At 54.8% G+C, this 21,777-nt stretch overlaps 1 protein-coding gene across 1 annotated transcript in view; it reads left to right on the top strand.

The window, feature by feature from the left end:
* The window catches only part of PRKCB (protein kinase C, beta), a gene marked incomplete at its 5' end in the record, with an annotated part of 187,455 nt that overhangs the window by 155,955 nt on the left and 9,723 nt on the right, over positions 1–21,777 (top strand). Inside the window, 4 exons of the mRNA XM_005862048.1 lie at positions 589–727; positions 3,431–3,511; positions 3,785–3,892; positions 8,624–8,764. Coding sequence (XP_005862110.1) covers positions 589–727; positions 3,431–3,511; positions 3,785–3,892; positions 8,624–8,764 — 469 coding nt within the window. The remainder of the gene's footprint in view (positions 1–588; positions 728–3,430; positions 3,512–3,784; positions 3,893–8,623; positions 8,765–21,777) is intronic.

The following is a 21,777-nucleotide window of genomic DNA, read 5'->3' as shown; positions in this document are numbered from 1 at the left end:
TGAGAACTCGCAGACACAGGTAGGAGGTGCCAGCATATGTGTCCAGGTTGTGTTCCTTTAGTTGTAAATGCGACAGCAACTCAATTCAGACTAACTTAAGAGGCATGTTGGGGCTCAATCCCGGGAGTGTGCAGGAGGCGGCCAATCGGTGACTCTCTCTCATCGTTGATGTTTCTATCTCTCTCTCCCTCTTCTTCTCCCTTCCTCTCTCTGAAATCAATAAAAAACATATTAAAAATAACAATTTTGTGAAAAAATCTCTTCTATGAAATGCAAGGGGCCCTTAAGTTACACACGTCAGTCCGTGAGCATCCAGCATCCTGGGGGGGTGTTCTCCTGCCCGGCGTCTCGCTGGGCCTCGCGAGAAGCTGGGCGCAGTTGGCTGTGCAGAAAAAGCAGCACACAGGGGTTTGTGGACCTTTCCTGATCTTCCTGCCAGGTGATCGGCTACTGGAGGGCCAGGGCTGCTTCACACGCCCTTCTGTCCCCCACACACCCAGCACAGTGCTTCGCTCAACGTGAGTGGCCGTTGGTTGACTTAAAATAAATAACGTGTATTAAGCTCCTACATTCTTATGTTCATAACAGTGACCTAAAACTTGACAATGTGATGCTGGATTCCGAGGGCCACATCAAGATCGCCGACTTTGGCATGTGCAAGGAGAACATCTGGGACGGGGTGACCACCAAGACGTTCTGCGGCACTCCGGACTACATCGCCCCTGAGGTGAGTGCACCCCGGCTCATGCCCGCACTGCGCCCCCACCCGGTGCTGCGCGGAGCAACCCCCCTGGCCCTCTGAGCTGTCAGTCCTTAGAGATCACACATACAGATTTGCTTAGCACACACCCAGAGCTCAGGCCCAGATACACCCAGGTTTGGGAGAAAGCTTAATTAAACTCAACAGAACCATCCACCACAATCAGCAAAATCCTCCTTCAGCTACTGTGGCTCATGGCCATGTGGTGCCTGCTTATTGTGACATCAGAATGTTTGTGAAGGCGGGAGAGGTCCCTGGGCTGGTGTGAGGCGGAAGGCAGTAGGTGTGCTGAGCCCTGGAAGACCTGGCGTTCCTTCCTGTGATGCAGGTACAAATGACAGGGTAAAGGTCGAATTCTAGTCCCCCTTCCCGAAGGAGATGGTCAGTTGCAGAATGAGTTTCCCAACAAGTCATAGTACAAACATTTGTGCCAGGCGATACTTTTCCTTTTTCTCTGAGTTGGTGCCCAGAGAGGTGACTGTATGTACAGTCTGCTACTGGTTTCTAAGGAATGGGACTGAGGGTGTGGCACAGAATCTTGGAAATGGACATCCTCGGCTTGTCTGTCACCTCACATGGAACTGGAGACTGGAGGCCCCATGTAACTAATAACGTGGCACAATATTTAAACCCTACATTCTCTTTCACCAAAGCAGGTCCGCTCCTAGGAACCTAGTTTACATCACGGACACGTACACACACACACATGCACTTGCACACGCACGCACATGCACATGCACACGCACACGCACACACACACGCACGCGGGTGGGGAGGCGGCCTCTCCGCAGTCCGCAAGGAGCAAGCTGCAGGCGGGCCTCCCGGCTTCGCCATCCACATCGTGCGGCAGCACCCATGTAACTAATAACGTGGCACAATATTTAAACCCTGCATTCTCTTTCACCAAAGCAGGTCCTCTCCTAGGAACCTAGTTTACATCACGGACATGTGCACACGCACACACACATGCACACACACACAGGCACACACACATGTGGGTGGGGAGGCAGCGTCTCTCGCCTCCTCGGGCTCGTTTTCCTTTGTGGCAGGATTGCGTTAGGTTGTCGTGGGGATCCAGTCGAGGTGACGTGCTTCACAAGTGTGCAGGAGTCCCCACGGAGCTCCGCGTCCTCTGGGGCTCACGCACGAGCACATTTCTACCCGCGTGGGAGCTGGGGTGGCAGACGGCGCTGGATCGGTGGACCCGTTTGTTAGGATGCACTTATTTAGCCACACAAGCAGTCACTGAGTTACAGGACTTCCCAGTAATAGCAGACATCTGAGGGCATGATATGCGACAGCACATGTTTCTCTTCCATCCTCACAAAACCCCGCGGCATGGATACTGTTATAAACTGAGGAAACTGAGGCTTAGAGAAGGTAGGCAACTCCTTCCAAGTCACACCACTGGGAGGAGTGGCGGTCAGGATCCAAAGTCTGAACTGCTTCCCCAGACCATCACCTTCCACCTTTGCTCTGTCACCTCTGAACCCTCCGACAGAGTTTTATGCCCGATCAGAAATGTGGATGCTCATCGGTATTCTAGACACTCCCATGTCCTGGCAATTTGGTAATAAGTGTCAAAACCCTGATCACTGTGTATAGTGTTTGAGCCCTGAAAATCCGCTTCTAGGAATTCATCTTTTTCTTTTTTTAAAAAAGTATCACTTTATTTGTGCCCTTGAAAAGTTGTACATAGAAATGTATAATACATTGTATAAAACAGGAGGGTGTTACCTCCACACTGCCTTCCATCTTAGGGACCTGACTTACAGAAATAAGGGGACAAATGTGGAAATGCCTCGTTACAAGAGTCTGTATTGTAGCGTCAGAAGAAACCTCGCCCGTTGGGAATTGGTAAGACAGGTTTTGTAGCCAGGCAATGGGACGCTATATCAAGTTAAGCCTGAGTATGTTGACATAGGAGTATTAACATGGAAATGTTAAGTGACTAAAGTACTTTATTAATATTTCACACATCAAAGTATTTATGTTTATGTAAAACACATACACACAGAGTTTAATCTCTATTCATGGAAAAGAATCTAGAAGGAAATAGACCAAATATCAATCATAAGTTTTCTGTTGATAAAGGATTATGGGTGATTTTAATGGGATTCTCTTAGCTTATCTATATTTTAAAATAAATAGTAAACTATTAATAAATGCTATTACATTTTTTCACTTAAAATTTTAAATTTTGGTAAATAAAAGCATAAAATTTGCCATCTTAACCACTTCTAAATGTACAGTTCAGTAGTGATAAGTAAATTCACATTGTTGTATAAATGTTATTACTTTTATAATGAGAAATAAATACAGTTTTTCTTTTTAAAAGTTCACACTCGCTGTATTAAAATTAAAAAGAGCGCACATAGCAGTGACTCGAACGGCCATGTGGCATGCACAGGCGTCCCCGGCCTGCAGGCCGCTGCCCGGGGGACCCCTCTCCCCATGGGGAGCAGCAGCTTGCCTGGCACCAGCTCCCTGTCCACTGCTTTAGACGGCGGCCTGCACCTGGGACTGGGACAGTCCGTTTAACCTTTCGCGGTAGGCAGGTGACCTCCCTCCCCCGCCACCTGGCCGTCCACTCTCACTGCAAAGGTGTGTGTCCAGTCTCCGGCTGCAGACACCTGCTCGCCCCCTGACGGGCTGCCTTCTGTCTTCCAGATCATTGCGTACCAGCCCTACGGGAAGTCGGTGGACTGGTGGGCATTTGGAGTCCTGCTGTATGAGATGCTGGCCGGGCAGGTAATTGAATTTGAGTGATTTGTAGGAAAAGGCCTCCCACCACCATCTGTGTGGCTTCCCTGCAAGAGAGTGTCAGCTTGATCCCCGCTCATCAGTCTGAAGCTCTCTGAGTTTGTGCCTTGTGGCGGCCCTAGTCTTGGCCGATTTTCCTCCTCTTCTCGCTGGAAGCCTGCAGCCTCCCCGTGGGCCAGGGCGGAGGTGCTGGCTCGGGAGGCTCAGGGAGGAATCCCCTCGCCCACTCGCCCACTCGCCCACCCGTCCTCTGTCCCGCAGGCGCCCTTCGAAGGGGAGGACGAGGATGAACTCTTCCAGTCCATCATGGAGCACAACGTGGCTTACCCCAAGTCCATGTCCAAGGAGGCCGTGGCCATCTGCAAAGGGGTGAGTGAGCGCCTCGAAGCCAGGGCCTCCACGCACAGGGTGCCCCTCCCAGGGAGGGGGAAGGAGACTGAGCTCCACCTCTCACCCCACTGGCCACCCCCAAGCCCTGGCGGGCCTGCTCCCTCCCAGAGGAAAGGGCGCTTTTTCTCGTTTGCGCCGTCCAGGCCACCCGGAGCGGCATCTCGCTGCTGGCGGGCTCCAGCCTCTGGCCCAGCACGGGAATGAGGCAGGGAGCCCAGGGGCTTAGCCGAAGAGCTGGAACCACGGGAAGGTGGAGGTCTGCGGCACGGATCCGGCAGCCGCGCCGGCTCAGCGCATGAGTGTGGTTAACACTGAGCGCATGGCTTTGTTTGAAGAAAACACCAGGAAGTGCTGCTTTGAGGGGTTCTCCAGATGAGCAACCCAGATTCCGTTTCCTAAGCCGCCCCAACACACAGAGGGCTGCAAGTAGCACATGGGTGCACGTGTGAGGCAGGCAGGGCCCTGTTCCTAAGGGTCGCAAGGTGCGTCTGGTGCTGGGCCAGGAGGCCTCACAGTGGCCGGGCCAGTCCCTGGAGGCCCGTGGGCTCACCTTTGATGCCTCTTGGATGACCTCATGTGCTTCTGCAGTTTGAAAAGGTCCCTGTGCCTCTAAACATATTATCCAGAGGTGGTCAATCGCTTCTCGGCCTTTTGGCTAAGATCAAGTGCAGAGGTGGTCACTTTTCCTGTGACGGAAGTGTGCAAGCAACATGGGACCTCCGGACACTAGGGCCCGGAAACGCTGCCTTTTGAAGTCAGCTCTCCCTGCAGTCCGTGGTGCAGGCGTGTTCTTGAGGTTAGGGCGTGGCGGGTTCCTGTGTGTGTCTGAATGAAGCAGGCCTGCAGTCCCAGATCCTGGGGTGTCCGCAGATTTCCCGTGGTCTTCCTCCCCTCCCCCAGCGCTGCTCTTCTGGAGCGTCAGAGGCCATGGAGCTGGCCTGGGTGTGGGCAGCTTGGACCAGCCTCTCAGTCTGGACGCACCTCGTCACGCTGGCAGAATTCCCACTCTTAGCGAGTCGTCAAAGCTTGGCGGTTCAGCTGCCTCTGTTAATGTGCAAATGTCCCTGGAAACCGCATGTGAACTAGGCTCAGTCTCGAACATCTTAAAGTGAATTGGTTAAAAGTATTTTCATTGAGGTTTGAGGCAAGGGCAGAGAATTGAGACCTGCAGGTTCATTAGGAGCCAAAGCGAGGCTTGTAGGGAAAAGGGCCCGGGGAGGCGGTGCAGGCCCTGAGGGTCTGGGTGGGAGGGAGAGGCGTGCCTGAGCCTTCAGTCTGTTTGGTGGCTGCGGGCATTGAAAAATCAGGATTTCCCACAAGCATTCAGCTGCCAGTTTCCCTTAAAACACGCGGTCTCAGTCCGCTGGCTTGGAAACCAGTGCCCCTCCAGACAGAGCACCCTCTCCGATCTGCCAGGTGCCACCTGGGCTCAGACCTGACCCTGGCCTGCTAGCCCTTGGACCGCAGGGACATTGTCTGCCCGCATCGGTAGATCAGGGATGCTGACGGGCCTACACACGGGGTCCTCGGTGACTCCAGGCGTTGGTGCGTGTGAATGGGAACAGCGCCGGGGGCTCTGCCCCAGCCCTTGAGCTATGGTTACTGTTGCTAGCGCTGGCACTGCCTTGTCACATGCCGGCTCCTCTGGGCATTTGGGTTTGCACCCCCCACGATTGGAATTTTTAAAGTGGGGGGTTTTGGAGATAAGAGCCCTTTGCAGATCTTGACCTTCCACCTCCTGGGAGCATGGTTTGAAGCAAGTGGGGGGGGGGGGGGGGGGGGGGGGGGGGGGGGGGATGGGTTTTTTTAATCTCTAAAAAGGAAACAATAGTATTCATTGGACAGAGTTTGTGCGAGCGTTTAAGAACCTAACCTAACAGGAAGCTCCTTGAGTGGTGTTGCACACAGTAGGTGCTCAGTGCACGCTCAGGGCCTGCCCCTCGCTCTGCCGGCCTGCACAGCGGGGCTGAGGCAGCCACGGGGCGAGTGTCCAGGTCTCAGCTTCAGCTCCAGTTAGCAGCTTCCTGGGAGAGCAGATTTCTGTTAATTCAGGACCCAGAACCTTCAGGGTTCACTGGGGCGACTTTCCAACCACGAGGCTGGGGGCTGAGTTGAGTGGTCTGAGTCCCGTGTGGGCTTTTCTCAAGGCCGAGCCTCCAAAGAGGGGGCGATGCTCAGGGAACAGCTGAAGGCTTCCTTTCAGTGCCCCAGGCGTCCGTCTGGGAGGCCCTCGGGGACGGGCACTGATGACTCCAGCTTCTGCACCAGCCGGTGGGGACCGCAGAGCCTCCCTTCGTGCCGCTGTGGCCGCAGTGGCTTGGCTTGGCAGCTCCTTGTACGTGAAAATTAAGCCAGGCTATGGAATGCAGTCCCAACCCCAGGGAAAATGCTCTTCCTATATCCATCCTGACAGACCCTATTTTCTACCAAAGAAAAACATCAGCACATCTCTGCTCAGACTGCCACGCCCGCTTTGAACAGCCGTCCAGCGTGGAGGCAGGAGGGGCTGTGGGCAGAGCCGCGGGCCGGGGGTCAGGCACAGCTGCTCGGCCACTGCTGCTGCTTCGCTGTGCGGCTTGGGACGAATGGCTCCTTTACTGGACCCAGCCTCTTGGTCTGGAAGTGAGGATAAGAGTTGCTAAGGCCTCCGAGTGTTGTTGTGGAGACGGAGGTGTAACGTGGCGCGGGAAGCCGTGGGCATGAGCCTGCCCCGTGCACGGAGCCCTCCTGATAGTGGTGGTGGTGGTTCTGTGGCCACTGTCCATAGCCTTCCCATCCTCCATCCTGACCCTACACAGATCTCAAGGCTCAGCTCAGTTTGCTCGCCCTCCATAGACCCTCCCTGACCAAGCCACAGATACCTCGGGAAACCGCACTCGAAGAGCTCTCCCGTTCCTCTTGAAAGCCCACGTCTTATAATTAGAGGTGGGGTCAGTCTGGCTCTGCCCCTTACGCTCTGTGAGTCCTTGCTAGTTGCTTAACCTCTGTGCGTGCCGCCTGCCTTGTCATTCGATGGAGAAAATAAATGCCCAGTGCAGGGGTGATTGTCAGAACCAGGTGGGGTTGTGTGTGTAAGTGAAGACGAAGCTTAGAACGCTACGTGCCCAGTTATTCTCCCCTGGAAGGTGGAGCACATGTGGAAGTTTGTGTGTGTGTGGGGGAGGTGGGGGGTGGTGGGGGGAGAGGGTGGCAGAGATAAGTTATCTTGTAAGCAGGAATCAGCTGAGTGGAATGGCCAACAGAATAGGTGTGACTGGCTGGGCCCCTCCCTTCCCCTCAATCAGCAAATCCTGGGCAACAATCTAAGAGCTCTGACGCCATGGGCTCCTTGTGTCTGGTCAACGCTGGAAGCTTTTTGGACCTGTATGTCCCAATCACTTTTGTTTCTCTCTTTTTTTAAAAGAATCCTCACCTGAGGATATTTTTTTCCATTGATTTTTAGAGAGAGTGAAAGAGAGGGTGGAGATAAGGAAGGAGGGAGGGAAGGAGAGATTTATGTGAGAGAGACACATCGACGGGTTGCCTCCTGCACCCACCCCGACGGGGGCTGGGATCGAACCTGTAACCGAGGTACATGCCCTTGACCGGGAATTGAGCCCATGACCCTTCAGTCCGAGGGCGATGCTCTAACCACTGAGCCGCCGGCCAGGGCTGTGTTTTGATGCCCTCTTGTCGGTACTTGTTAATAATCACCACTCCTGTCCACCCTGTGCATTCGCTGAAGTGCCGATGGAGACACATCCAAGCTCCTCTGATTTGCTCGCAAGAGGAAGTCTGTCTGGTTTAGCCTCTGAGCAGCTATTCATCTGGTCTCTTGCGCGGCTCCGAGGCCCGAAGATGGAGGGTTTGATAAGTAATTTCACAGGAGGCCCCTGCGGAGTCTGGGGGAGTGTGAGGCGAGGGAAAGGAGCCGGGCTGGCTTTGACGGTTTAATGAGCTTTCGGGAAGTAATTACTTGAAACTTGGGCCCATCTGACTAGTATTTCCTTCTGCTTTCACGGAGGCTTACTGAGAAAGCCGACACTGTCTGGATGTGGCCGTGGCCAGGGCTATCCTCCGGCTTTCTCGTGGCGGGAGGAGGGCGGGAAGAGACTGGAGCTGCTCTCATCAATGCAGCAGTGATTGCATAAATCTTATTCTTGAACCCAGATTCATCGTGGTGACCTTTCTAACTTGAAGTCCGGGCCTCGGTTAACCACAGGGATCTCGCTCTGGACGAGTAGCCTGCAGGCACTATTGTCGGGTCCTCCTGGTACAAAGCCCTTGGCCAGGAAAGCATTGCTGGGATGAAAAATAAAAAAATAAAAGTTACTTGGGCCCTGACTGGTGTTCTCAGTGGTTAGAGCATCGGCCCACCGAGGGCACGTATCTCGATCCCCACCCTGGTCGGGCGTGTGAGGGAGGCAACCAATCGATGTGTCTCTCTCACATGGATGTTTCTCTCTCTCTCCCCCTCTCCTTTCATTCTTTCTAAAAAAAAATCAATGGGAAAAATATCCTCTGGTGAAGATTAACAATAACAGCAACAAAAAATTAGCTGGGGCTCTTTTTTTAAGTCCTTTCCCCCAATTACAGTGTCCATGGATATTACTGTTAGTTTTGGCTGGGGCTCTGCAGGGTCCTTCCTTCCCTAATTCCTTAGCGGGGTGCTCTGTGCCTCAGGCGGCTCCCCAGAGGTCACTAACCCCACCCTTTCTCTTTCTCTTGAAGCTGATGACCAAGCACCCGGGCAAACGTCTGGGCTGCGGGCCGGAAGGCGAGCGGGACATCAAAGAGCACGCGTTCTTCCGGTATATTGACTGGGAGAAACTGGAACGCAAAGAGATCCAGCCCCCGTATAAGCCAAAAGCTGTAAGTAGGCGTTCCCTCTGGCCGTTGGCCACGTGTACACCCCGGGCTCTTTCCCCACCCGCCCGTGTGCGCCCTCCCTGCTCTCAGAGGCGGGCGTGGACACGGGCACGTGGATCGCTCACATTTCTGTACAAAGTCTCAGGTACAGAAATGGCGATTTCCATCCACGCAGCCTGGCCTCTATAAATGTGGGGGGACGATGGCTACCGAGGCTGTTCTATCAGTTCAGTAACTGTGACCGGCCCTGCTGGCAGCGTTTCGGGACGGGGCTTTGGTGAGCGGGGTCAGCCCACTCGCAGATGCGGTCAAGAACCCAGTTTCCCCCTCGTTCTTCCCCCTTGGCCGGTGTCGTCTCTTCATGCTACCACTGAAAAGGTCATGTCGTGTGTCTCCGCAGTATGTAAATTTAATTCTGAAACTCGCACCGTCTCAGTCAGTAAACACGAGGCTCCCCCGAAAGGGAAAGAGATGGGACAGCAGTGGACCCGCTCACAGACGCCGGGAGCTTGTGTAGCACAAGGATGAAGGCCCCTTCCCCGCCTGCACACACAAGGGTGCTCCGTCCCCAGAGACCCGCGATGCTCGCCAGCTCCTGGGTCAGGCAGATCGATGTTCCGCTGGGGGATGTTCCTCGTTAGACTGAGTAGAGCGGAGACCCCGGGGCATTACTATGGGCTGTAAAACTGCTGACTGAGGCTGAAAGTGAACATAAACGTTGTCATAGAAACCTGCAGGTGTCAGGGACTCGGGTGTGAAGGAAACGACCATGGTCATGGTACACATTTTTATCAATTTTCTGGCCACTCACTATGTGCCAGGCACTGTATTAGGCACTTCACATGCAGCATCTAAGTCAGTGGTTCTCAACCTTCTGGCCCTTTAAATACAGTTGCTCATGTTGTGACCCAACCATAAAATTATTTTCGTTGCTACTTCATAACTGTCATGTTGCTACTGTTATGAATCGTAATGTAAATATCTGATATGCAGGATGGTCTTAGGCGACCCCTATGAAAGGGTCGTTCGACCGCCAAAGGGGTGGTGACCCACAGGTTGAGAACCGCTGGTCTAAGTTCTCACAACGACCTGCTCCTCCTTGTAATGGCAGAGGAAATGGAGGCTGTGAGGTCACTCAGCCAGCGCACCACGGAGCCAGGCTTCACAGTCTGGCCCGGCAGAGGCACAGAATGCCCGGGGCCAAGGGCAGGTGGTTTGAGAAAGTCTCCCAATGACCTCTCATCGCCCCAGTCATGCACGTCCCAAACGATTAGAAGACAGCAGCCCCGGTGAGTCCTGCTTCCATCTGGACATCTCCTGGTGCTCAGAGGCAGGCCCCTCCCGCCACACACACACACTCACACATACATGTACCTGCAAGCATGTCTCATATGACATCACCTCCAAGTGCCTATTGTCCTCCAGGTAATCAACACTCATCTAAGATACACAGGACTGAGCTCAGTATTCCTAACAGTGTCTGACTCTCGGCGGATACAGCGGGCCCAACACACTCTTGAGGACTCTAGCGATGGTGGACTTGGATGAGTGAGCGCCCCTCGGCCCCTCCGCGTCATCTTCTGTAACACAGGGAGGACCGTCTATGCATAAAGCGCTCAGTGTGCGCCTGCACAGGACAGTTGATAATGAGTTTCAGGGTCTCGGGCGCAGCATCTCTGAGGGGCACGGGGTCGCGTCCTGCTGATGCGATTGCTTAGAGTGCCCGTCTGTCCACTTGCGGCTGGAGAGGGGCCTGCAAGTCACAGGCAGCAGCATCGCTTTTATTACACCAGTTGGGAAGAAGTCAAGGGCAGTCTGGAAGAGAAGAATGGGTTGTCCGTTCAGGAAACTGGAGGTGGACACCACTCATTGGAGTTTTGGGGGCCATTTATGGCATCTCAAAACGGGGATCCCCTCCTCAGTGGGCCAGAGGAAGAATGCAAACGCTCCCATGCCCGCCGGCTCTGAGCCCAGCGACGTTGGGGTTCAGGCTTTGGTTGTAGGGCAGTGGTTTTCCGTGTGGCCTCCTGACCAGCGGTGTTGGCATCACAGAGCCTGTGGGTGGGGCCAGGCAGAGGCTGGGAGTGTGGCCAGAGAGAATCTCTGTAAGAGGAAGACACTGCTTCCTGCCCAGTCTGGGTGACAGCTCAGCTGCCTCCGAGGCAAGGCAGGCAATGGAAGGGTGCTCAGGGGAGGGGGCCAGAGGCCGACCGCAGAGCGCCAGGTACCAAGAAGGCTCAACGGGTGTTCACTCCCAGCGGCCAGCAGGAGGGCCTGGTGGCCACCACTGGTATTGCAGTCTTTCATATTAGGCCGCAGTGCTGCCTTTGTCTGGGCTGTCCGGGCCTCTTGTGCAAGGAAGCAGGCACTGCACTGGTCCGTCCTCGTCAGCATTTTTATGTGAAATCTCACTATTTTTTTATATCTTTGCAACAGACTTTATTTTTTATTTTTATAAAACATAGTTTTATTAATTTCAGAGAGGAAGGGAGAGGGAGAAAGAGAGAGAAACATCAATAATGAGAGAGAATCATTGATCAGCTGCCTCCTGCACACCCCACACTGGGGATCAAGCCCACAACTGGGGCATGTGCTGTGACCGGGAATCGAACCATGACCTCCTGGTGCATAGGTCGATGCTCAACCACTGAGCCACACCAGCTGGGCAACAAATTTTTAAAAATTAAACATAATTCCGGCCGAATCAAATACATCCATAAGCCGTCTGAGGCTGTGGATGGTGAGTGTGCGGCCTCTGGGGAAGTCGGCTGACATTTAGTCCGCTCCCATTGGTTCTGGTTAGTCCCACCGAGTCCCCTCTGACTGGTCCAGCATTTTGACGATTCCTGCTAAGCAATAATGACTACAAAAGGTCGAGCCCAGTGTCTGGCTCACAGAAGGTGCTAGGAAAGGGGAAAGGTAGCTGTTCTTGTGGGGAATGGAAAAGGTTGCAGCAGTCAGTGATGGCCAACAGGACCCCTCGGCGGCTGTGCGCGGATCTCGCTGGCCAGTGCCTTCAGTTCCCTGGCGTGGGCTCAGCAGTGACTCTCACATACAGTGACTGGACCGGGCTGTGCACGTTGGGATGTCTACCTCCAGCTCTCAGGGGAAGCAGGCACTGCCCGTGACCCTTAGACTGAATTAGAAACAATGATGACAATGCCGCCCACTCATTTGATGCAACCTGAGCAAGTGCCTTTCATGTCTGCATGCTGGCCTGGACCCCCTGTAAGGATTTCACGTCTCCCCTTCCCCACTCCTTCCCAGGGGCTCAGGGCGAGCGCCCGTGTGCCTCGTGGGAACTGAGCACCCACAGTCTGTCGGTGTTCCTGACTCATGCACACCATTAAGAAGAATGGGGGAGGGAAACCTTGGGCAGTAACAGGAGTGCATTCCAACGCTGTGGAGGGTGCCAACAGTGCCGGCCACGGGAATCATGTACGGGGGCTTTAAGGTGTTCCCATGCCGTCTCTGTGGTGGCAAGGGGCTGTCAGTGTTGCCCTCAGCCCTGGAATACACTGGCTTCGGAGTGTCGTTCAGGGCGCAGAGTGAATTCGCATTGATATGGCGCTCTGGGTTCAAGCCCCTGCCAAGGGCTCTCCGCTGCCCCAGAACCGCGTCTAGGTTTCTTAGCGATGGCTTTGGGGGCTCCCGAGGTCCAGCTGTGCCCCTCCCCCAAGGGAAGTGCGTTTCTGAGCTTCTTGCTGCCTTGCCTTTCCCTTTGTCCACCCAGAGTCCCCGAGTGCCCAGCCTCTGCCAGCGCCCCCCGGCCTGCCCCTTCCCCTATGGGAGTGAGCAGAGGGCACCCTCTGGGAGGCCCTGTGGTCCCGAGTGGGGACCCTGCTCCAGTGTCCCATCCAACTCCTGTCATTGCTGCTTCAGTATCACGCGTGCCTTTTTGGTGACAGTCCTCTCACGGTCGAACGGCAGTGCTTAGCCTCCAGCTTAGAGCATGGCAGGTAATCGGAATGCTTACTGAGTGAACGCTGGGCTCTGGGAGCCGATCCCGCAGTGCACTCTGCTGAGGGCTGTAGGGGGGCTGTGGGGATCGGAGTAGAGCACTGTGTTTTCTCACGCTCAGCAGCGTCTCCCATGTTAACGGCTGTCGGGCAGCCGCTGCCCCATTCATCCAGGGCTGCTGTGTGGGTCCTGGCAAGGTGGGGTGCAGTGTGCACCGGGGGAGACTGGCGAGGGGCCTCAGGGCGCAGTGCGTGGACAGGCTGTGACTCCTGCCGTCTGTCACTGCCCAGGCCAGTGCCACGGGTGCCATGAGGTAGCCTAGCAGAGCTTCGTAAACGGCACACACGGGCCCCTGGCGTCTGATTAACACATGGATTCTCTGGGCCCAGCCCGATTCCGCATGGCTAACCAGGTGATGGGATGATTGATTTAGGAATGGAATCTCCCTGAATGCTCACAGAACAATACCTCTCGGGAAACTGGGGTTTAAAATCATTCTCGTGGGACCTCTGCTGTTCACATAGATCGCCCTCCCTCTGCGCCAGGCACTGCTTTCAGCGCTTCCAGTCTTCCCGGTTCCTTCTCACGGCCCCTCAGGAGGCGGTGGGCGCTGCGCACGGGGCGTGGAGCTGGGGAGGCAGCACTGCCCGGCCTGGCGCTTCCCTGCAGCACCTGGAGCTCCTTGGGTTCCGACCGCGCTGCCGGGAGAGCGGATGCTCCATCTAATGGCGCCCACTGCGCGGCAGGAAAAGACCAAGTGTTCTTACAGTTCAGATGATTTCACATTTATTATAAAATATCGCCACAAGTAAGTGGCATAGTCTCACCTTTTATAATTCACTGGCAGGCCTTTAAAAGATGCAAATCTACTTGTTCCTTGCGGCTTTGATTTTGAGGCTGACAGCCAGCACGCACTGACCGGCCGGTGGGAGCCTCAAGGATGTGGCACTCCAGTCAGGCGCAGGGTGTGGGGTTCGCAGAGAGCGTAATCAGAGCATTGGGCTGGTTTGCACACTGACTAACAACTAGCCAAGAGTCGTTTAGGACAGAAAGCCTGGAGCCTGCCTGCTTGTCTCTCTCCATCCACCCACTCGCCCGCGGAGCCCCGATAGAAACTGCCGCCAAGCCAGGCTCCCTGGGATGTTTTGAATGGGCAGGTTTCCAGGCCAGTGAAGTAAGTTCCTGTCACTTGCCAGGTGCATGGCTTTGAACTGTCTCCTGGCACAGAAGCCAACAGTTTGAATTGAACGGTAGCTGGGAAGCACGCTGGGGGGAACATGGAACTCTTAGGATATGTCTGGCAACAACCACTGACATATCATAGAGGTCGAGAACTGGAAGATGCCCGAGGAGTGGGACGCCACTCTTCCCTGGAGCTGCCTTCCCGAGCTCCGTGCCCTCGCGTGCGGGGTGCTGGCACCTGCCTCCTGGAGGGGTTGGCAGAAGGACATGAGGTAAGACCGGAAGGCACTTAAAACAGTGCCGGGACTTGCCTACGCAGGGAACAAAGCAGAACCAGGCAAGAAAACAGACGCCCCATTCAGTGTTATTAATAACTCTACTTTTAGCAGAAACAATAAAACGGGTCAGGCAGGCCCTATGAAATGATTCCATTTCACTAGAGCACGGAGCACGGTGCTACCATCTCACTCAACCCCCTGAAGCAGGTGTGCTATTGGCTCCTCCGTGCTCCTGAGGAAACGGGCTCAGGGAGGCGAAGCGACTTCCCACGGTCACACAGCGAGTACGCGTGAGTGCCAGTGTCATTAAACTCCCACCTCTACCTCCAGAGCCCCCCTTCCTGGCCTCTGCGATGCACTCCCCACGTCTCCCAGCCAGCTGCACACACACAGGTTTTGAACGTTCCTGGGCCAGGGGCTCTGTTGAGTGAAGATTCATGACGTCAGCTTCCTGGATTCGTCGTCAGCCCTGCCCAGGTTGTGACTCTTACCACAGCGCCCAGAAAGCTAGTGGCCAAGCGGGGGAGGACTGGAGGAGGGAAGCGGACGGACCCGGGGAGACAGGGTCAAGCAGAATGTGATTGAGAGTCTAACGGAACCGGATTCAAACATCAGCTTTGCTGTGCACCCCGCCCCCGCGGTCTCAGCTGATCACCCGTCTCCTAGGTCAAGGGAGAAATTAAGGCAGCGGGCACCCATGGGGGTGGCTTCTGACTTCCTGGGCCTGCGTGCTGACCTCCTGGACCCCTTCCCTCCATGTACCCCTTGTGTAAGACCTCCCGCCCCCCTGCTCCATCTCTCTGTCTGCCTATGCCTACAGCTTCTCTCCGTATTAATCAAAGCTCCTGTGATTGCAAATAGGAACCTGATTCAAACTGACATTTAAAGAACATTTTTAAAGTGTTCCGTTAGGGCCAGATTCAGGGTCTCAGTAATGTCGGAAGGGACCCATTTCTCTGCATCCTGCGGCTGCTTTCTGTGTCGGCTTCTTTCTCAGAAGGCTTCCCAGGCAGAGCTGCTCCAGACTTACACCCTCATCTTAGCCGCTCCTGCCAAACCAGAGCTTCCTTTTCCTAAGACTCCCAGCAGCCGGGACTCAGTCGACTGGAAGGTACTGGGCCAGACGGCCATCTCTAAGCTCTCACTCCCCGGGGCGGGGTGTGCTGACTGGCTAGGCCTGGGTCACGGCGGGGGACCCGGCCCCTCCTGTCTGGACCAGGCATCTTGGGCGGAGGAGAGGCTCCTCCCGCTAGGAAGGGTGGTGGCCGCTGAGGAGACAGAGCAGCTGTCCACTCCGACTTCCTCTGGTTCTTCCTCAACACATACCCAGCCACACCCTTCTCATCCTAGAAACCCCGCCCTCCGTGGGCTCCTCCTTCCTGCTCCTGGGGCTGCTGCCTTATCCTGTCAGGCACAGGTTTGAAAGAGTGGCCAGTTAATGCTCCACTTAGTTATAACCCATTCTTCCCTCATTCCGGTGCAGCCTGGCTTCTTCTATGGGCACTTACCTCCTTGAGTCAGAATGACCTCAGGAAGGCCTTCTTTCACAGATGTGTCTTATCTTTCTTGACCTCTCTATTTTATTTGGTACTTTGATTTTCCTCCCATAAGAAAACAAACTGAAAAAGTAAAATATTCAGGCAGCATCAAAAGCTGTGCAGTGAAGCCCCCGCTCCCGCACCAGGGACCCCCTCCCGCACCAGGGACCCCCTCCCGCACCAGGGACCCCCTCCTGCGCAGTTCTGTGCTCCCCTCCACTCCCGTCCGTCCTGGAGAGCTCTCTTATTCAGCACATCGAAATCTCCTTCATTCTCTCAGTAGCTTCCTGGCTTCCTGTATGTGTGAGTATATCTATAGGATATAAATTCAGACTCCTTTCCTCCCTTTTAAATTATTTTTTTAATTTATTGATTTTTGAGAGAAAGAGAAAGATAAGGGTTTGTTGTTCCACTTACTTACGCACTCATTGGTTGTCTTGTATGTCCCTCACGGGGACTGAGCCTGTAACCTTGGTGCGTCGGACGGTGTTCTTACCGAGTGGGCTACCGGGCCAGGGCCAGCCTTCCCTCCCTTTTGAGCCGCTCTCCTTTGTTCTTATGGCGCTGGGCTCACTGACTTTCTTCCACCTCCATGGCCGGTCCTGGTAGAAGTATTGGCTCCGTGGAGACGTCTGGTGTCAGTAGAATTTGGAGGGAGAGAGAGGCCTATGACCCGGAAAGGGAGGGGAAACGCATATTTCGTGTTTATTTATTTACAAGTGCGGTTTCTTAAAAACAACCGACTAGGGTGTGAGACACAGCAGCTCCCAGGTGGTCCGTGCGTCTGCTTAACCTTCGACTCAGCTGCGAGTGGAGAGGCACCCCTTTGCCCTGCACACATCTTTCCTCACTTCCGCTGATGGGAGCCCAGGGCCCGCCTCACCTTGCCGTCCCTCACCCATGCCACCAGCCTTGGTGGGAAAGATTTCATTTTGTGTTGTGGTTTTTTTTTAACTTTTTAAATCCTCACCAAAGGCTACATTTTTATTGATGAGAGAGAGAGGAGAGAGAGAGACAGAGAGAGAGACAGAGAGAGACATCATTGGCTGCCTTCCATACTCACTCCGACAGGGGATTGAGCCCACAACCTACGTATGTGCCCTGACCAGGAATTGAATCCGCCACTTCTCGGTGCACTGAGCCACCCGGCCAGGGCGGTTTTGTGTTTTAGGTGCCTATAACAGTAATATCCTAGGATAGGTTAGGGTGCAGGGCCTTCCGGACCCCTCTGTGGCCACAGCACAACCACACGTGTCGGACTAGCTCACAGGACAGGACTGAGCCAGTCAGCACTCGGCAACAGCCAGCGGCTACCTTGTCAGATATCATATGTGCATGTCGCCCAGTCATCCTCACCGCACACTGCAGAGTAGGCCCGTCGCCATCGCAGGAAACGTGGCTTCGGGGACCTCGCTAACTTGATTAAAGGTTGTGTAGTTGGGGGTTGGTGGTGCCAAGATTGGTACCCAGGTTAAGTGCATGCCCTGTGATTGGATAGAAGTCAGAAGGCAGTGAGTGTGGTCCCTGGAATCAGGCAGCTGAGACTGAATCCTGGTTCTTCTTTACCCGGGGAGAGCTGACCACGTTGTGAACTTTTCAAATGACCTGCTGGGTGGAGGTAACCTCCCAACCCTGTGAGGATCAAAGCCATGGGAACACCGGCAGGTGGAGGGATAATTCCTCTTTGGGGGCTGGCTTTTTTGAAGCCGGCAGCGTGGTTCCAGGTTAGTGGTGAAGAAGAGATCAGGAAAATGTGGCGCTTTGTTGGCATGAGAGATGGGTGGCCTGTCATCTGGGTTTTGAAAAGCAGGGTGAACAAAAAGTAACGAGTCTCCTTCGGTTCAAAGGGTGGAAAGCAGCCACCGCCCATCCCCCAGCACCCGGGCGCAGACCGCATGCTGCATCGTGGAGATGCCGGCTGTGGAATCACAAGGGCTGTGGTGTTTATTTTCCTTGGTGCTTTGAGCAACTCTGTTTTGGCAAAAATGTAGAAGACTGATGGAAGGTCGGGGCCAGTCGTCAGGTCTGGAGTCAAATCCTAGCTCTCTACACCCGTTCCTCCTCGGACAGCAGAGCCTGCTGGGTGGTTAAGTGAGATGATGCGTGTAAAGCGGCTACACGGTATCCGGCTCACAATCAGCACTTGACATCTTCCACTGGACAACACGGGGTGCCTCCATGTGCCGAAGCCTGGACCAGGCCTGGGGAGCAGGGACGGGCAGAGCCAGGGCTTCCGCTCTCAGTCTGGAGGGGACACAGCAACAAGCAGACGAGCAGGAAGGAAACGTGTGCTTTCAGGTTGGGGTGCTTGAACGTTTTGTCTGGCATGAAAGAGATGGACAGGGTGCTCCGATGGAGAGTGACGGCAGGGAGAATGGGGACCCCCCACTTGGAAGGGATTGGAACAGCCTCTCTGAGGACGTGGCATTTAAACCAAGACCTGAGGAAAGCAAACATTGCCTGTTATTTTTAAATGAAAAATTATAAAAAAAAAATAAACGAAACTGCTGTCAAGCACAAAGGACCCCCCTCTTGCCACCTCCTCCTAAGTGGACCCGAGATCCAACGTCCCGATTGTAAGGGCCTCCGTCACCAAGGACCAGGGCTTTCGCCTTTCTTTCTTTTGCCGCGGCCCGACCACGCTGGTGCCGTGACTGCTCGGCGGAAGCACTGGGTCCATGCACGGCCTTTGAAAGTGATCGGGTGTGAGCGTGGCTCTGGGTTCCCGGCCGCTTCTCCCTGGGTGAGTCCCTCCTTGCTTCCCGCTGTGGAGAACTGTGCGAGGCATACAGAGGACCCTGGATTTCATTGGATATGCGCGTTATCCAATCCAGTTGAGCAGCGAACAGCGTGGGCTGGGTCTTGACTCTCTTCCTCAGCACCTCAGCCCGGCCTGGCCCTGTTTTCACTCCATTTCTTCTGGGCTCTTTCCTTCCCTCCTTCAAGGAAGCGATGCCCTTCCTTCTGGTCCTACTCAGCTTAGGTGTCACCTCCTCCAGAAAGTCTCCCTGGCCCTCCCTAGGCTCCCGCCTCTGCTCCCAGGCAGCGCCTCTCCGTGGCACCCTGCCGTGGCCTGGGTGCAGCTGCCTCCTCTGCTAGCTGTAAGCGCCATGATGACAAGGACAGGGACCTCTTACACTGTTGGGCAGGGGATGCGCAGTACTTCCGTGCTAGCCTCCATCAGCATCTTCTCGGCCCCAGGCACACACGAGGCAGCCGCGTGGGAGGTCTTTGTGTTCTTGACTGAGGCGAAGCCCATTAAATAGCGCCAGGCAGACCTTACCCATCTGGCTAAATGCCCCATTCTCTTTATTTCTGTTTTCCCGATTTCTTCCACGGCAATAGCTCCTTCATTTAAAATAGCTTTTTTTCTTATTATAGAAAGAACTGATTATAATATAAATTTGAAAAACACAGTCAAGCATCCTATATAATAAAAGCCTAATATGCAAATTGTCCCCTTGCCTGGGAGTTTGACCTGGAGTTCAACCAGGGGACAGGGCCGGCAGCCAGCAGCCGCTAGGGACCCTACCTATGCATGAATTTCGTACACTGGGTCTCTAGTCAAAGATCGAGTAGAAAATGAACCAATCTGGAAGCCTCCCAATCTCCATGAGCATATATAAGACATGCATACAGATATCACACACACCTTGTGCACATAATTTATAGAAAGGGAACACATTGCATGCACTGTGAGTTCTTATATGGAGTGACGCCCATTAATATTCTTTTATCTTCTTTCAATGTTTGAAAGTGTTTTGCATGGTCATACATCAAATAGACATGCCATTATTTACTTAACTTTCTTCCCTATCAGCTGATAGCTGATTTCAAATCTTTTTCCTTTCTACCAATTATTTGGTGAGCATCCTTTGTCTTGATGGGTAAGCCCAGGAGTCGAGGAGGGTCCAGGAAAGGCCTCCTGGGGGAAGTGCCCCCTGCTGGAGGCAAGGAGGCTTCCTGGGAGACAGCCGGGTCAGGGAGGCTGCTGCTCCTGTGAGGAGACAGCCCAGCAAAGGCTTGGAGGAGAGAGGGTGTGAGTGAGTGCTCCCAGGAACCGCAGTTCCTTACAGAGGAGGGTGTGCTGGGGGTGGGGCGTGGGGCCGGGGTTGTGGGCGCCGAGGGGCTAGTTACTACCAGATGGCCAGGCTAAGTCCTGAGCAGTCCCGTCAGCCCTGCTAAGGAGTGGGGCCTCGGGCAGCGGGAGCCGCCGCTGATGGAAGCGGTGACATATCCAGGCTGGAGTCTGAAAGATCCTGCGGCTGCTGGGCCTGCGCCAACTCCTCATTTGACAGCTAGACGCAGAGCTGTTATTAACACAATGAAACAGAAATTAGAAAGAATCGAAGAAGAAAAAATGCTCACGTGTCACAGCTCACAGAGAAATGTTTCAAACTGTCTAGGTTCTCACACTCGGCACGACTGAACGAGTCACAGTCCTCGCTTCTCTGCACCCTGGAGGAGCGCCATCTGTTTACGTAACCTGCTTGGTGTGGCCCCAGCGCTGCTCCAGGAGCCCCAGCGGTGCCTCTGGGTGTCTGGGGGGCTGGGGTTTCTTTGGGGAGCGCAGCGAGGACGGAGTACCACCCAGGAACAGGAAGCAGGTGTGGCCCACACTGCGTCTGTGCCGGGCCCCAGCACGGAGCTGCCGTTCTCCCGGATGCAGCGGGCACAGAGCGATCGGCTGAGCCTCCCGAGGGTGCCGTCTCCTTTTAGGAGCTCCTGAAGCTAACAGGCAGTGACAGCTCCGCTTGAAAACCACGGCAACACTTAGGGAGGCTGTGATCGGCCAGCCCCGCGAGTCACGTATCAGCAGGGACGTCACGCTTTCTGTATGGTGCCCCCATGCTTGCCCCGTCCTTGCCTCTCTTCCCTGCTGCCTCCCTTAAAAGATGTCATTGCTCTCGGAGGCCGCGGGCAGCCATGGCGAGGAGGCTGCCCAGCTGCCAGGAGCTGTTTTCTGTTTCCCATTACAGCCTCTGGTGGGGCCCCAGCAAAGCAGCCTTCTGCTCTCGATGGGAAATGGATGGGTTTTTTAAAAAAAAAAACAATGGCCCCTGAAGACTCTGTGTCTCAGTTAACATGCTTCCTAGACTGACTAGTGTGGATCCCAACACCCAGGCCAAGAGAAACACCTGCAGGTCTGTCTGCCTTACAACTTGCCATCTCGCCCCTGCATCCCTGTGGGCACCTCGTCCCCTCTGCCCCACCCCTTCCCACCACTCTCGCCACCACCTCTCTCCCGGGGACAATGGCAGCCGTTCCTGCCTCCGCGCCTCTGCCATCAGCCCCGCTCCCGCTCCTCTGCAGGCCCTGACGGCAGCTGGGGACTCGCACTCGCTCTGTCACATCTCCACGGGACTCGCAGACTTTACCTTAATGAAACTGATGCTCGATCCCCCCGCAACTATGCTCTGCCCTCGTGTGCCCCACTCACCAAATAGCTCTGGCCAAAAGCCTTGGGGTCACTGACCAGTCCTCTCTCCCTCTCACCCACATCCAACCCATCACAGGCCTTGTGAACTCCAAGTTCAAAGCACGTCCCCAAACCACATGCACCTTCCCGCACCCCACTACCACCTGCCTCCAGCCTCCGCATCGCATGCCTCCTCACTGGCCTCACTGTTCCGCCATTGCCCGGCCCTGCGGGCAGCGCTCAGGGTTCTCCAGCGGCGTGAAAACCCTCTGTCCTCACGTGGCCGGCGAGGTCGGTGGCCTGGCTCCCGGCGCCCTCTCTGACCCCTCTCTCCCTGGGCCCCTGGTCTGGCCACGCTGGCCCCCTTGCTGTGTGGTGGCTTTGCCATGCGAACTCCTGCCTCCGGGCCTTTGCACCTGCAGTTCCTTCTGCCTGGAGTGCTTTTCCTCCAGACGCAGGGAACCCCTCCCTCACTTCACTGAGGCTCGTGCACAGCTCATGTCCTCAGAGCTGACCGCCTTGTCGAAATGGCATTATCTTCACTCTTCTTCTCGGATCTGGCTTTATTTTTCTTAGTATCACTTACCTCTTTCTAGCATTAAAACATATATTTACATTTACAACTATATATTTATTTAT

Source organism: Myotis brandtii, unplaced genomic scaffold (assembly GCF_000412655.1).
Source record: "Myotis brandtii unplaced genomic scaffold, ASM41265v1 scaffold158, whole genome shotgun sequence".
Classification (NCBI taxonomy): domain Eukaryota; kingdom Metazoa; phylum Chordata; class Mammalia; order Chiroptera; family Vespertilionidae; genus Myotis; species Myotis brandtii.
Note: the sequence above shows the minus strand (reverse complement) of the source record. Positions and strands in the feature narration are given on the sequence as shown.